Source organism: Rattus rattus, chromosome 12 (genome assembly GCF_011064425.1).
Source record: "Rattus rattus isolate New Zealand chromosome 12, Rrattus_CSIRO_v1, whole genome shotgun sequence".
Lineage (NCBI taxonomy): Eukaryota > Metazoa > Chordata > Mammalia > Rodentia > Muridae > Rattus > Rattus rattus.
Window position 1 is genome coordinate 48,697,875 of NC_046165.1, and position 14,482 is coordinate 48,712,356.

Sequence of the window (14,482 nt, forward strand, 5' to 3'; positions counted from 1 at the left end):
CAGAGGCACAAATTACAGCCCTCTGAACGAACATCCTGAATCTTGCTAGGGGAATTTTGGCCACATTAGCCCTGTGGCTTAGAGTTTGTGTATAGCATATACTTAACGAATGTTTATGGGGCACATGATCAAACTTTCTAGATAAGATATAGGGATGAGATTCTGTGAGGTTTTGTTGTTGTTGTTGTTGCTGCTGCTATTTTTCAGTATTCCCCACTGATTTAAAATGGCAATTTTTCTCCCCCGCCTCCTTTTTGTGACACTAACAAGGGTTATTTCTTTGCAGCGAAGGTCAACGACCTTGTGGCCACTGCTTACAAGACAATAAAGACGAAGCTGCCGCAGACATTGAGAAGCATGTCTCTGTACTTGTCCAATAAGGACACCGAGTTCATCTTGTTTAAGCCTGTCAGGGTGAGTGCATGGGAGTTTGCTGTCTGGTGACCTAAAGTGTGCTTTTCTTACCATGGAGTTCTCGCCTATAGACATTGCAGAGTGTTAGCGATGTGGATACTCTCTGTGATCTTAGAGGCCTCGGCCTGACCCATCTGGTTATATCGTATTCCTTGCCCATGTTGTCGTAATATTTTTGTTCATTTTGAAAGTAGAAATTAATAAATAAGTCAAAAAGTAGATCTGCACATTGCACTGTGGCCCAACCCTTGGGAAAGCAGCATTTCAGAATTTATGCCCCGTTTTACCAGTGAGTAGAGGAAATAAATGGCTTGCAACAGCCACCAAGGGATTACGTGTCAGAGCAGATTTAAGACTCATAACTTCCAGTTCGTGTTGAGTTCACGGCTTTACCCAAGGCATGGTTGATTTTTTTTTTTAAAGTGCATTTTATGTGTCTTGAAACTTTATTATCTTTTGTGTAAGAAATTGCTGAAGACTTATTACTCTCAGGGGGAGGGGATAAGATATATGAGAGTTTAATGTTTCCAGGAATTATCCGATAAGTCTTCATCAGGTTGTGCTAGCATGTAAGATATTAAAGTACAAATTATATGTCTTTGGTAATCTCATAAAAATATATTTCCTCTACTCATTTTGGCAAGACTCATGATGATTTAACACTCTTAGTATTTCTTGTTTATAGCGTGTGCATACATCCCTGGGTTGTCTGATATGATCTCTCCTCCTTTCTAAGAATAACATTCAGCAAGTCTTCCAGAAGTTCCATGCTCTGCTAAAGGAAGAGTTCAGTCCTGAAGATATCCAGATTATTGCTTGTCCTTCTGTGGAACAGGTATCCTCATACCCCTGGGCCCTTGTTCAGTTTACCTCAGCAGAAAGTCTGTTTAAGTTTAAGCAAAGGTGTTTCTAGGTTTAAGTTTACAAGTTCTACATTGTTTTCTTTAAAAGGGTTAAGAATTGAAACTTTGAATCAATGTCTAACTTTGGGGGTGGTTTTAGTGTTTCTTAGTTTCTCATGTAATTCATTCTGATAATGAGTGACCTGTCTGATAGTCTCAGTGCCTCAGCTTGCTGAGTCAGCTGTTTAAACACAGGCCAACGCACAGTGCCTCAAGTGTGAGTTATTTTAGGAGTTAGAATCAATACTGGACCTTTGGTTTTTCCTTCTTTTTAAATTTAAAAACCTAAATTAGAGAGCCCAGTTTGTGTCAGCATTCATTTCATTGTACAGTTCAGTCAGGGAATTTTTCTTAGGAATAGCTGGTAGTTTGGAGAGTAACTTATTTTTTGCCTTTAGGCCTAGAGAATCGTGGAAGGGGTCAGGTTGTTGAGCCTGTGAAGTGTGAGTGCAGACTGGGAGAGAGGACACGAGACTGCACATGTAGGAAATTTTAGGAATATTACAGTAACGGGAGAGCGCTGGAGGGAGAACTGTGCTCTTCCTTAGTGAGACACAGTTCATAGACCACCAAGTTCTGCTAATGTGGAGGTCAGTGGGTTTTAGTGTATTTACAGGATGGTGCAGCCATCCCCAGCATCTGATTCTGTAACCCTTTCTTTCCTCTCTTAAAGAACCCCTCACAGTTAACAGAGTCTCCAGCCCACCCCACCCCCCTTAGTCTCCCCTTAGTCTTTATGGATTTTCTTATTCTGGGCATTACATCGTGCAGTGTCACATGTTGCCTTTCCTAACTATTACCTGTCACATGGCATGCCTTCAGAGCTCACCCATGTTGCAGCATATCCTTTTAAACTTTTTTTCTTAGATTTAATTTTTAAAAATTTTAAATTATTTGTATATGTCTGGGTTTCTCTCTCTCTCTCTCTCTCTCTCTCTCTCTCTCTCTCTCTGTGTGTGTGTGTGTGCACATGTGTGCACACATACCCATGCACATGCATGAGTGTTTGTAGAGGCCATAGGTGTTAGATCCCTTGAAGCTGGAGTTACAGTTGTCGTGAACTATCTGATGTGGGTGCTAAGCGTAGAACTCAGGTCTTCTAGAAGAGCAATCTGAGTTATTAGCCACTGAGTCTCTCTGGCCACTAAATGTTTTAAAAAATAATTCATTTGGGGTGACCCATTTTCTGTGTGAGTATACCACTAAACATATATTAGACTTTAGTAGTTAGCAAGTTTCCCCACTTAGTTTGCTTATTTTTATAATATTTTTATTACACTTATTTAGAGTGTGTGTGTCACAGCATGTGGAGGCTAGAGGACAACTTGGACAAGTTGATCCTTTCGTCGTGTGGACAGGTTTGAGGACAGACACCTTTTAACCTACTGAGCCATCTCACTGGCCTTAATTTTGCCTTTGAATTATATAAACTGTCTTGTGGTTTCCAGGTCAGACTTGTAGACCATGGTACATGTAGAATTCCTATTCAACGTTCTAGGGTTGGACGTTACACAGAGGCAGTCTGAGTAGCACTGCTCACAGTCGTAGGTGCCAAGGAAGCTCAGCTGTGTTAAGGGAAGTCTGAGTGGGTGGCCCAGATGTGGGCTGCTGGACTGATGGGGCTCATGGAGACGCTTCCTGCTTCTGAGTGAAAGTAGTAGTCATAGTGGGGGAGGGTGTGAGGGCTTAGAGGAGGAAGGCTCAGTTAGCTGCAGTGGTTAGGAATCTGGATCCGGACCTCCTACCTGTGTTTATTCTCTAGTCGTTGTTGAGTGCATGGAAATAGGTGTGGGGTAGCTGATCATAAGAATCAGTGTGGTCAGCCCTCCATCACTGTGGCAAAGAAAAGCCTGTTTGTCACAGTTTGTGGGCTCCAGTCCTTGGTTGACTGGCCTCATTGCTTTTGGGCATTTGGAGCAGTGCGGAGGAAGCATGTGGTGCAGTTAAGCTGCTCTTGTTGTGGACAATAATCCAAGAAGGAAGAAGAAGGGGCTGGCCTCCTTCTGGGCCCCACGCCTTGTAAGTCCTACAACTTCAGAACCAAGGGGCTGGGAACAAGCTTTGAACACATGGGCCTTTGGGGGAACATTCGAGACAAATGGCAGCTCCAACATGTAGCAGGGAAGATGTAGGAATGATGGGAGAAACCCCTTTGCATTCTTTATCCCATTCCTGACTTCACTGTTTTAACTTCTCACTCTTAGCTTCCCTCCAGTCCTTTCTTTGAGAGGAAGTTGAGAGATGCCTGCTTGGTACTCCTGAATACAGAAGGAAGCCTCCTAGGCTGCCCTTCCTGTCAGTCTTTAGGGGTTCTCTAGAGACTGGCTGAGGGGATGGCTCCTTTCCACAGCTGCTTTTAGGGTGTGCATTCCCAGCAGGAGCGGCAGGTCATTTGTCTCCTGTCTCCTGGAAACCCAGTCAGAGAGGACGGGTGACCTGAGCAGACTAATGACCAGAACAGCTATTCTGTGTGGAAGGGGAGTCAGTCATTCACCACAGGTCTCCAGGCCTGCTTAGCCACTCCTCTTAGCCACTCCTTAGGCCTCCATTACCAATTGACACATTGCCTCAATGACAAGTCTGATTCGCACCTATGAAGCCAAAACCCACCAAGCATGCCTGCTCTGGGCATTTATAAAGCCCTTGAGGGCTAGTGAAGCTCATTTGATAGAGTGCTTTCCTCAAGTGCAGAAGACCTTGGGTTCAGAATCGTGCATTGTGAAGTCTGCAACCTGTCTAGTGCGTGTCTGTAGCCTGAACACCTGGGAGAGGGAAGATCAGAAAATAAAGGTTGCCTTCAGCTAACGGATGGGTTTGAGCCCAGCCCAAACTACATGAGACTTTGTCTTAAAAGAAAAGAAACAAAAAGACAAAACAAAAAAATGCCATTTAAATTTCAACACTAAGGAAGCTGAGGTGGGGGATGCTGAGTTTAGGACTAGCCTGGGCTGTGCCTTAAACAAATAAACAACACAAAATCATCATTTAAAGGATTCAGCTTACAATGGTGCTTTCCAAAATACAGGGTAGAAAAGGGTGTCCTGGATTGTGTGGTGCATGTTTATTTACTATTTTATTATTGCTTTGCTGTCACCATCATTGATTTGAGGCTTGGATTTGGCAGTGGAGTGCAGCTCCCTGCAGGACCTCCAGTGGCTGCTCAGGCTTTTTTTCCTGTATGTTTTTAGAACTAGAGATTTCTGAGAGTGAAAGTCCACAGTACAACTAACCCAGGCCTCCTCATTCCTTTCAGCTAAACCTCCTGCTGTCAGTCTCTAAGTAGTCCCCTGGACCGTGGGTGCCAGCGATCTGTCTCACGGGTAGCCCTGAGGGTCCTGCAGCCTGCAGGATGCCCAAGGCTCCTGTGTGGGACGGCTCCTGGGAACATGGATGTGCTGCCTGCAGAAGGGAACCTGGGTGAAGCAGAAGATCAAAATGCCAAAGATTGACAGCAGGGATAGCTGCCTCGTTGAAATGGTCTCCAGAAGTGGAGAGACTCGACAGGGAGCCCTGGTTCACAGTGAAATGTTCCTTCACACAGATTGTGCAATAAAGTAGGCTACCATAAAGAGTGTGATGCACTTCATAGGGACTCAGCTAACTGGAAAGCTGCTAGGTCAGTCGCTCCTGTGGACACTGCAAGGCATTTACCCACCCACCGGGCAGTTCACAGATGCCATTACTCAGAGAACTCTTAGTGTCCTGACGCATGCAGTGTTTGTCCTGCTGGGTCGAGACTGAGTTGGAATAGAATGCTTCCTGCCAAGAAGCCATCTTACTTTTTCTGGACTCAGACTGTCATCTCTCTGTAGGCTCATATGAGGCAGTTACAAGAAGCCAAGGCGTCCTGTAAGATTCTCTCCTTGAACTACATCCTCACTAGATAGGTGTGTCCTGACAATGGGGATCTTCACAGTCCCAGCGCAGTGTATGAGTGGGAATTGCCCGTGAAGGTGTTTTAGCCTGGCACAGCCTGGAGAGGAGGCAGCCTGTGGGCAGTGGGTCTCATGGATGGAGCTTAGCTGTGGTCATTCTTATAGAGTGGATACTCTTTGGTGGCTGTGTTATACTAGACACTAGCCTTCTGGTGTCCCTAGTCCTGCCACATCTGAACACCGAAGTGTGGCAAACACTGCCCTGAAATACGACACCAGTCAAGAGTCAAAGGACGATAAGCAACTCTGAATTTTCCTGCAAATTCCCCTTTGAACTTGGGATTGGATTGGCTTTGACCCTGGTATTACAGTACTCAGTACTGGTTCAGTTACTCAGACCGTCATGTGGAGGTGGGACAGTGCTGAGGGCTCTGAAATAGGGCAGGTGACCTCCTGGTGCAGGCGGAGGGGCAGGAGCAGCCTCTTGCACAGTGTGCACGTGGGTGACCCATCCCGATGCAACAGGCCACTCGTTTCTCAGCCCAGCTTAAGTTGGTGGTGGCTGTTGCTTGGTAGAGCATATTACTCTATATTTTGGGAAACTCAAAGGTAAGAGGGGCCATATTTTTCTTTGCTATGAAGTGAATGAGTTCGGAAGATTGTACTTACTATTTTAAATACATGTCTTATTGATAAACTGTGATATCCAGTTCTGTGTATCATATGTACATTGGGGTTCAGATAGCCTTTCCAAAGAAATGAGGGCGCAACCGTGGCACACACTGCGGCAGCAGTCTGACGCTCACAGCAGGACTTGTTCAGGGCTCTTGTGCTTTGATTTTTTGTTTCTGAAAACACTCACACACCTTACCAAGTGCTGGGAGGGCGGTACTGACCCACTTTGTCTGCTGAGTGAATATTTGTTTAAATCTGTACAGTCTCACGGGTTTACTTATACAGAGTGTACATACTTTGAAATAATTAATTTAAATGCTTTATATTATTTAGCTAGAAATTGCTGTTTTTAATAAATAAATTTTTTAAAAAAAATAAAGATCTTTGCTTCGTACTTTGTTGCCATGTGTTTGTTACATATGTGGATTTTCATGAATATATTTTCATTGAGAACTTTATTGGGACAAGTTGTAGACAAGTTCAGTATTTTTAAGAAATAGTACCTGACTTCCTTTACCCAGCTCTGCTCAGTAATAACATCTTACAAGCTGTGGTGTTTACTGTAACCAGGATTTTGAGGTCAGAACACAGAACACTCAGCTAAGCTTAGCTTTCCTTTGCTTTATTGTGTAATATTAATTGTGGAAAGAAGGACATTTTTGATCCCCCCCTCCCCGAGATCTCCCCGGGTGGTCCTGACAGCCCTGGAACCTGCTTTGTAGACCAGGCCTACACTAAGGTTTGCCTGCTTCAGCTTCTCAAATGCTGGGAGCTCTGTGCCGCCACCTCTGGCTTTTGGGATATTTTGGTGCTTGACTAATTAAAAGGGTGTTAGTTTTCTGTTACTGCAACAAATACCTAAGATAAGCAACTTCCAGGCTTGGTTCGGCTCTCAAATGATCTATTGATTGGAGACTGTCTCTGACTTACAGTCTGGGGAATAACCTATCATAGCCATTATTGGTTTTGAGTAAGCGAGTTTATTAATTCTATAGCAAGCACAAATACAGTAGGTAGCAAGAGGCAGATTAGAAACCTCCAGTAATAGCAAAGCAGCATCAGATCAGGCATTCATAATCTCTAGAACAAATTGGATCATCCTGACTGAGGACAAAGGAAACATCATCCAATTGTGGCTTCCAACACTGAGCAGAAATCAAATAAAAGATGCGAATGTGAACTTTCTCTTCAGGGATGAGCCTTCAGCTTCCCCTACCTGATGGGGCCAGCCTGATCCAAGACAGCCTTGGGGACTGGACATAAACAGGAGTCTGAGGGATGTCTGGCACAACACAGGACGATTCGCCATTATAATGTATATTATACACTGCTTTGGGGCCTGTGGCAAAGGAAGAATGGTATAGCAAAGCTGCCCCCTGCATGACTGGGACACGGGGTACATGGATGTCCTAACCCCTTCAAAGGCCCACTTCCAGCAAACAGTGCACTGCCTTTGAGTAGCACCATGGGCTGGAGAACAAGTCTAACGCACGGACATTTGGGAGCCGGTTCAGATCCAAACTAGAAAGAAAGGGTTTTTTTTCTCTTTAAATTGGAAAAGTCCGTTTCCCTATTACTGTCAGCACAGATGGTTTCACTGAAGTTAAGTAGTGCTGTAATACTAATAGAAACAGGTTTGTATTTCCCCTCTGGTCTAACAAGCCCAGATCTTTAAATTCTCTGCTGGTCCCTTATGAATAGAGCAGATAGTCAGTCTTTTAAAGGGAACTGTCAGTTAAAGTGGTTTTCAACCTGTAGATCAGGACCCACTTGGCAAACCTGTCTTACTGGATTAAAGGATAGACCTCCTTCAGGACAGAGGGATTTGATTCCCCCCCAGGCCCCTCCCAGTGCTTTTTATTTTCTAGTTTGTCTTTTGTCCTTAATAGAGACAGGGTTTCGCTGTGTAGCCTAGACTGGCCTTCAGCTCAGCAGTCATCCTCCTGCTTCAGCTCACATAAAGGTGGAGTTACCAGTGTGTGTGCTACCTTGCCTCAGTAGGAACCCTTCTGCAAAGGGTGGGGCTGGTAGAAACCAGTGCAGTGACAGCTATTACAGTCATTTGACAATATCCCCTTTAGAAATACAGATTAGAAAAAATATTCCCGTTATACAAATATGGTCACTGCTAGTCAGCTGTAGTGTTTGAATTCTGATATAAAACATGAAAAGCTTTCCACCCCAAAGCCAACCATTATATGGTTTTGCATTTAACTTCCAGATTTTTCTATGTATAAATCTTAATATAATGTTTCTTACCAGATTGGGCTCTTTTTTTTTTTTTTTTTTTTTCAGATTGGGCTCTTTTAAGACAATTGAGTTTTAACTGGTGCATAGTACCACACAGTTATTTACTGAAGTGTTTTCAAGTTGTACTTAAAACATTTTGCTTCCAAATATTTTAGCATCAGTCTCTTAAAGAGTAATATTCGGGGTTGGGGATTTAGCTCAGTGGTAGTGCGCTTGCCTAGGAAGCATAAGGCCCTGGTTGGTCCCCAGCTAGAAAAAAAAAAGAACAAAAAAAAAAAAAAAAAAAAAAAAGAGTAATATTCTTTTACGAGTCCCAGTAGTAGTATCACATCTAAAAAACATTCAGTTTCTAATATGTCGTCTATAAGTCCTCTTACTGCCCCTCTATGACCTTACAGACACCCCCACTGTGCATGTCTGTGTGTGGTGCAGTACACACGCATGTGCGTGCGTATGCTTACATGTGTGTGGAGGCTCACACTTGCTATTTGAAGCCTTACTCAAGCATTCCCCATCTTACAGTCTGAGGCAGAGCTCCCTGATGTGGGAAGTCTAGCCACCAGCTTGCTTCAGGAATCCCCTCCCTGCCTCCTGGGTGCTGGGCTTGCAGTTGGGCCCCGGCATCTGTTCAGCAATTATTTCAGTGCTGGAGATCTGAACCCGGTTCCTCATGCTTGCCTGGTAAGCACTTTATACCTACCAGACCCTTCTCTGCCTCTCTTCAGTTCCTAGTGATTTGACCATCTTCAACTTTTTTAATAACCAACTCCTCCAACCCACTCAGGATCTTGTTTTTAAAAAGCTAGCTAGCTTACATAATGAGCCAAAGACTGCGTTTTCCCATTAGTAAATTAGGGTATATACGGTCTTCCCACATGCATGAACTATTTGTCAAGGCAGACGTGCACTTGACCGTCACAGACAAAACAATACCCCCTTCTCCGACAAAATGAGTTGCCAGGGTGATCTGTAGCAGTAGTGTGGGTGGTCATGCTGGCTCCATCCATACCCCTGGTCTTTGTCAGGGACGGAGGCAGCGTGTGCACAGTGTTAGGTTGTCCTGAGACAATGTGAAAGGAGGAATTCTTCTGCTTCCTGGCTTCACTCATGCTTGCCTGATCCCATGTCTTTGGTCCTGTGGGGGCTGAGTGTTATGGTAGGACATGGATGATGGAGCAAAGCCATTTTATGCTACAAGGAAGGAAGAGGAGCAGCCGGGGTCTTTAGAGGACACAACCCAGTTATCCATCTTCCTTGTACTGGGCCCCATCTCTGAAAAGTTCCTCTACCTTCCAATAGCGCCTCAGCCTAAGGACCTGGGCTTCTAATGCATGAAGCACAGATGTAGTGTCAAGAGGTCACTAAACCTTTGATGTTGTGCAGGGGGATGTTAGCACGGCGCCATGTTTGTCCCAGCTCATAACCTTGCAACAGTGTTCTGATTCTGCAGTGACACCAATCACCAATAAGGTGTGACAGTCCCACAGAAGTGACTGTGTCCCACCTCTGAGAACCTTCTCTCTAGCTACCCTTCAGCTGCTCAGGTGATGGTTTGGGGTTGGTGACGTTTGGTGAGGGTGGGTGACAGCCAGTGGGAAATTATTAAGGGAGTAGGCCACAGAGGTGGCCCTTGGGCATTGGGTGTCACTGTTTGTACTACAGAATGGCTAACTGTTAGGCTGGGCTGAGAAGATTGTTTGTTTGTTTGTTTGTTTTGGTTGAGGCTGGGGTTAGGGTCATCCTGGGAAGAATAGGTACCCTATATCTATATAAAAGGCACTTTGTGGCAGGGCTGGGCACCAAGCTCAACTCCTCCTTTTCTACAAACTACTCCTTTGAATGCCTAGGTTATCATGAGTTTTGTTGACTATGTAATTCCATCCTCCCTTGCCACAGTGGATTGGACCAAATTGCATCTAATGAAATAAGGGTGAACGAGAGACCACTAGGAGCCTTGAGAGTGCTCAGGAGACAGATGCCTATGAACCAAGATGTATAGAACGTTTCTCTAGGACAAACTAGGCAGCCCAGGATGGGGCCTCCTGGGCTCTAGGCTCCTAGGCTTTGATCCAGAGGTCACCGTCACTTCTTTGGCTGAGTGTTTTAACTAGGTGACTGCTTGGTCTGGCTACCGAGTTGATGTTACTAGTGATCCAGAGAACCCCAGCTGAGGAGTGAATCTTGGGTCCCTTGGACCTTGGTTCAGTGTCTGGCTTAGGGACCTAAGTGCAGGCTGGTGTTGGGTTTCTGTCTATGTTTTCTTTTGCTGTGACAGAGCTGGGTGGACAGTTGGCCATCTGTGATAGTCAGTGTTAGTGACAGCCCTGAAGGCAGTGCAGAAACAGTGGGGTCCTCAAGGGAGGGTCTCTGTGGCAATCCCAGCCTGGCACTGTTCTGCAAATGTGCCAATCCTAGAGCAGAGTGTGACTTGAACAATGTCAATGGCAGCTCAGTGGCTGAGACAATCTTCCCGAGGGACCCAGGATGAACAACCATAGGTGTGAGTCCAGTGACAAAGCGGGTGAAGGGCAGAAGGGTTTGGGGGAAGTCTTGAGATTTGGAGATACTCTGAGGTGGGGATTCGTACAATAACCATGTAGTTACAAGGTGATGTCACTTAGTCGACAGGCAGCCCATGGAATGTAAGGTCATTGTGCCCCTCTTGGACTCTGTGTCTTCAGGAAAAATACTACCTGTGTCATGGAGCCACATGAGACAGAGCATGAAGATCCCTTAGCACAAGGCCAAGCTAGTCCATGGCTCAGGCTCCGTAAAGGGTAGTTAGAAACGACAAAAAAGACCTTGAACAGAGGACAGGACTGATCCTGTAAACCAAGGGAAAGCAGACACCTAGCCTTAACTTAGAGACTGACATTTGTGGAGGGGCCAAGCAACAAGTAATGTCAATGATGCTCGCCATGTGGGCTCACTGTTTAAAGATACAACCTGCATGAATGAATCCAATACTCTTGACTCCATCATGGCAGGAACCATTTCTAGGCTCATTTTACAGATTGGCAAAACTGAGGCATAAAGCTTCTGACCTAGAAACACACAGATAATGAAGGACAGAACTTGGTGTGTCCTGACAGTCACAGAAGAATCTCTGTACTACAGGGATGAGAGCAAGGGGACAGACATGTTGGCTAGGTTACTTACTGAGATAATAGTGTGTCTCTAGTGGTTAGGTCAAGGATAACTACCAAGCTTACTCTGTGCCCAGCCTCAGATTCAGTTGAACTCCCCTCCTCACAAACCCAATTTTTTACCCCTAAGAAAGGAGCTATGACAGGTCCTGGACTACAAACCGACTCTCCAAGTCTTTGTATGTGCCCTGCCCTGAGGTTTCTCCTTTCCCACGACATGCAGTGGAGGCCTGAGACATTTTGGTGGCTACTCTAAGACCAGAGTTGATATTTCGCACCGAGGTCCTTGAACACCATGTTGACCACTACTATGAAGTCTTCCAAATCAGACAGTGTCAGTAAACTCAGACTCCTACTTATTTTTTCCAGAAGGACTTGGATCTTCCATGATGTTGAGTAGGGTACTGTTTCCAGGACCACCCTCTTCATTAAGGCTTCATGAATATTTGAGTTGATAAGCTGTGGGATAAGTAGACGACTGGGTGAGGATCCTTGCTGCTCAGATGCTGTATGCCACCCATGACTGAGCCCTGCTGTAGCCATGATGAATGTCTCTAGAACCTTCACCCTCAAGGGCAGATCTGATTCACTAGCTCTGCTACCCTCAGCCTTCTTACTGTGTCCCAGATGCCCACCTGACCTTCTCCTATGGTCACATGGTCTGCTGATAGACGCTGATACTGCTTTCCAGAAAAACTAGAGGTGAGCCAGGCCTTGTGTCTGCTGGTCTGTGCCATTTTTCGTGTGTGTGTGTGTGTGTCTGTGTGTTTCTGTGTGTGTGTGTGTGTGTGTGTGTGTGTGAGAGAGAGAGAGAGGGGGGAGAGGGAGAGGGAGGGAGAGACTACTGAATTGGGGAAGGACCTTGCATCTTGCCTTGACTGCTGACAGGGCTACTGTGAACAAGTGAGCTCTTTGGGGCATTGGTTTCCTTGGTGTGCAAGCCTGAGGTGCTAGCATGTTACCCAAATACATGTGAGGAAAACAAAAGCAATATGGTATGGTGATGGTTTGAATAAAAATGGCCCCCATAGGCTCACAGGAAGTGGCACTATTAGGAGGCGTGGCCTTGTTGGAGCAGATAAGGCCTTGTTGGAATAGGGTGGCGCTGTTGGAGGAAGTGTGCCACAGAGAGTAGACTTTGTGGTTTCAGATGCTCAAGCCAGGCCTAGTGGCTCCGTCTCTTCCTGCCGCCTGCCAGTCTTGATGTAGAACTCTTGGCTCCTCCAGCATGTCTGCCTGTGTGCTGCCATGCTTCCTGCCATGACTACAGTAGACTGAAACTCTGAAACAGGAAGCCAGTCCCCACTAAATGCTTTTGTTTATAAGAGTTGCAGTGTAAGAGCACTGGCTGCTCTTCCAGAGGTCCTGAGTTCAATTCCCAGCACCCACATGGTGGCTCGCAACCATCTGTAATGAGAGCTGATGTCCTCTTCTGGTGTGTCTGAAGACAGGGACAGTGCAAACAAATAAGTCTTATTTAAACAAAAAATTCTTGTGGTTCCTTTAAATGCCCTCACCTCTTCCCAGAGGTTGGTTTGTTGTTTTTTCCTCCCTTTTCTCTTGAATCTTAGCAACCATGTAAATTATGCTTCCTACCTTGTATAGGTTTGTAAGCTTGCCCAGAAGTGAGAGCACTGCTGAGGTACCACAGAGGTTTGGGTGAGTGAGTGGTCAGCCACTCTGCTGGCCGTGGAACCTTCTGTCCTGGCAGCTTCCAAGCTCTAGAGCTCAGTGTAGGCTCCGCTCCCGGGCTTTAGGGCTGCCCTGTGGAACAGTTCTTCCTAAGCTGACTTGGAACTCTGAGTTTTCCCCTTCAGATTGTGTTGTTTTGTTTTCTTCTCCCCTCTTCTTCCTCTTCTGTAAAGGTGACTTACTAGACCCAGGAAGGACTAGCTACATAAATTTGTTTATGAAACATGGTGGCTCCCATTCATGTTCTTCCTTACTCTTCTAAGTGTATGCACAACTGAAGAGCTTGTGTATTTGGCTGGCTGGAAGGGCCTGGGCAGTGTCTTGGTTCCACTTGTTTTATTTTATTTTTAAACTAGAGCTATATAAAGCTTGTGGATTAAACAGAATACATTTCTAAATTAAAAAAAAGTTACAGTGTTCATGGGATCTCCTCACAGCAATAAAAGCCCTAGCTAAGACAATAGCTAACCTTGATTGCTGTGCTCCATGCTTTTGTGTCAACACAGGCTAAAGGCACCTGAGAGGAGGGAACGCAGTTGAGAAAATTGCCTCTATATGAATAGATTGTAGGCCCCCCTAGGACGTTTTCTTAATTAGTGATCCATGGGGAGGGCCCAGTTCTTTGTGGATGGTTCTATCCCTGGGCTGGTGGTCCTGGGTTCTGTAAGAAAGCAGGCTGAGCATGGAAAGGGAGCCAGCAGCGCCTTCATGGCCTCTTCATAGCTCTGCTTCCATGTTCCTGCCTTGTTTGACTTCCTTTGATGATCAGTAGTGATGTAGGAGTGGAAGCAAAATAGATCCTTTTCTCCCCAAGATGCTTCAGTCATGGTGTTTTGTCCAGCAACAAAAACCCTAACCAAGACAACTGTCAATCTTGATAGGAGTGAGAGTCACCTTGGAGATGACGAGAGCATACTTCTGTGTGTGCGGTGTTTTAGATGCGGGTTAATCCCTTGATGGACTCTGAATATGATGGCATTATTGTTGGGGACGGTGGCATGCAGGAGGTGCAGCCTAGCTGGAAGAGGTAGGTCATGTAGAGTGGGTCCTTGGGGCAATATGGTCCACCCCCACTCCCTTCTTCTATTCCCTTTGTCTGAGTTTTGGAGGGGAGTAAAGACTTTACCTTGAACTTGGCGCCCATGTTTAAACAAATCTGCCTCTGTTTGGGGGCGAGGAAGCAGAAGATGACCTTGTCCTGGCTCTGTATTTGTATACGGACGTACTCGTTGAGTTTCAAAGTGATGCACATAAAAGGGGGTGCGTGCACATGTAGGTACAGGTTCCACCAGTTCCAGGCCTTTTGCCACTTGTCTTTGGGGAAGTAATAGCCCAGGAGTTTGCTCATGCTCAACCTAGGAGAAGGCGATGTGTCAGACACTACTGTGCTGCGACCAGGATGTGGTTCTTTTGATCCCCTTTGACCCTCCCACTTCCCCTTCTCCTTCTGGACCCACAAAGGTTTGGTGGGACTGTTAGGTCATCTAAGAGGAAGAATTGAGAAGTTAAGAAAATGCCTCCGTAAGAC

At 45.6% G+C, this 14,482-nt stretch overlaps 2 protein-coding genes across 2 annotated transcripts in view; one reads left to right on the forward strand and one right to left on the reverse strand.

Moving 5' to 3' along the window:
* Cog3 (component of oligomeric golgi complex 3) overlaps window positions 1-6,257 on the forward strand; it is a 50,658-nt gene extending 44,401 nt beyond the window's left edge. Inside the window, 3 exon segments of the mRNA XM_032918381.1 lie at window positions 287-414; window positions 1,151-1,249; window positions 4,570-6,257. Coding sequence (XP_032774272.1) covers window positions 287-414; window positions 1,151-1,249; window positions 4,570-4,599 — 257 coding nt within the window. The 3' untranslated portion in view covers window positions 4,600-6,257.
* A 5,257-nt stretch (window positions 6,258-11,514) lies between these two features.
* The window catches only part of Erich6b (glutamate rich 6B), a 38,358-nt gene continuing 35,390 nt past the window's right edge, over window positions 11,515-14,482 (reverse strand). Inside the window, exons 11-12 of the mRNA XM_032917370.1 lie at window positions 14,081-14,309; window positions 11,515-11,721 (exon numbers count right to left, since the gene is read on the reverse strand). Coding sequence (XP_032773261.1) covers window positions 11,515-11,721; window positions 14,081-14,309 — 436 coding nt within the window. The remainder of the gene's footprint in view (window positions 11,722-14,080; window positions 14,310-14,482) is intronic.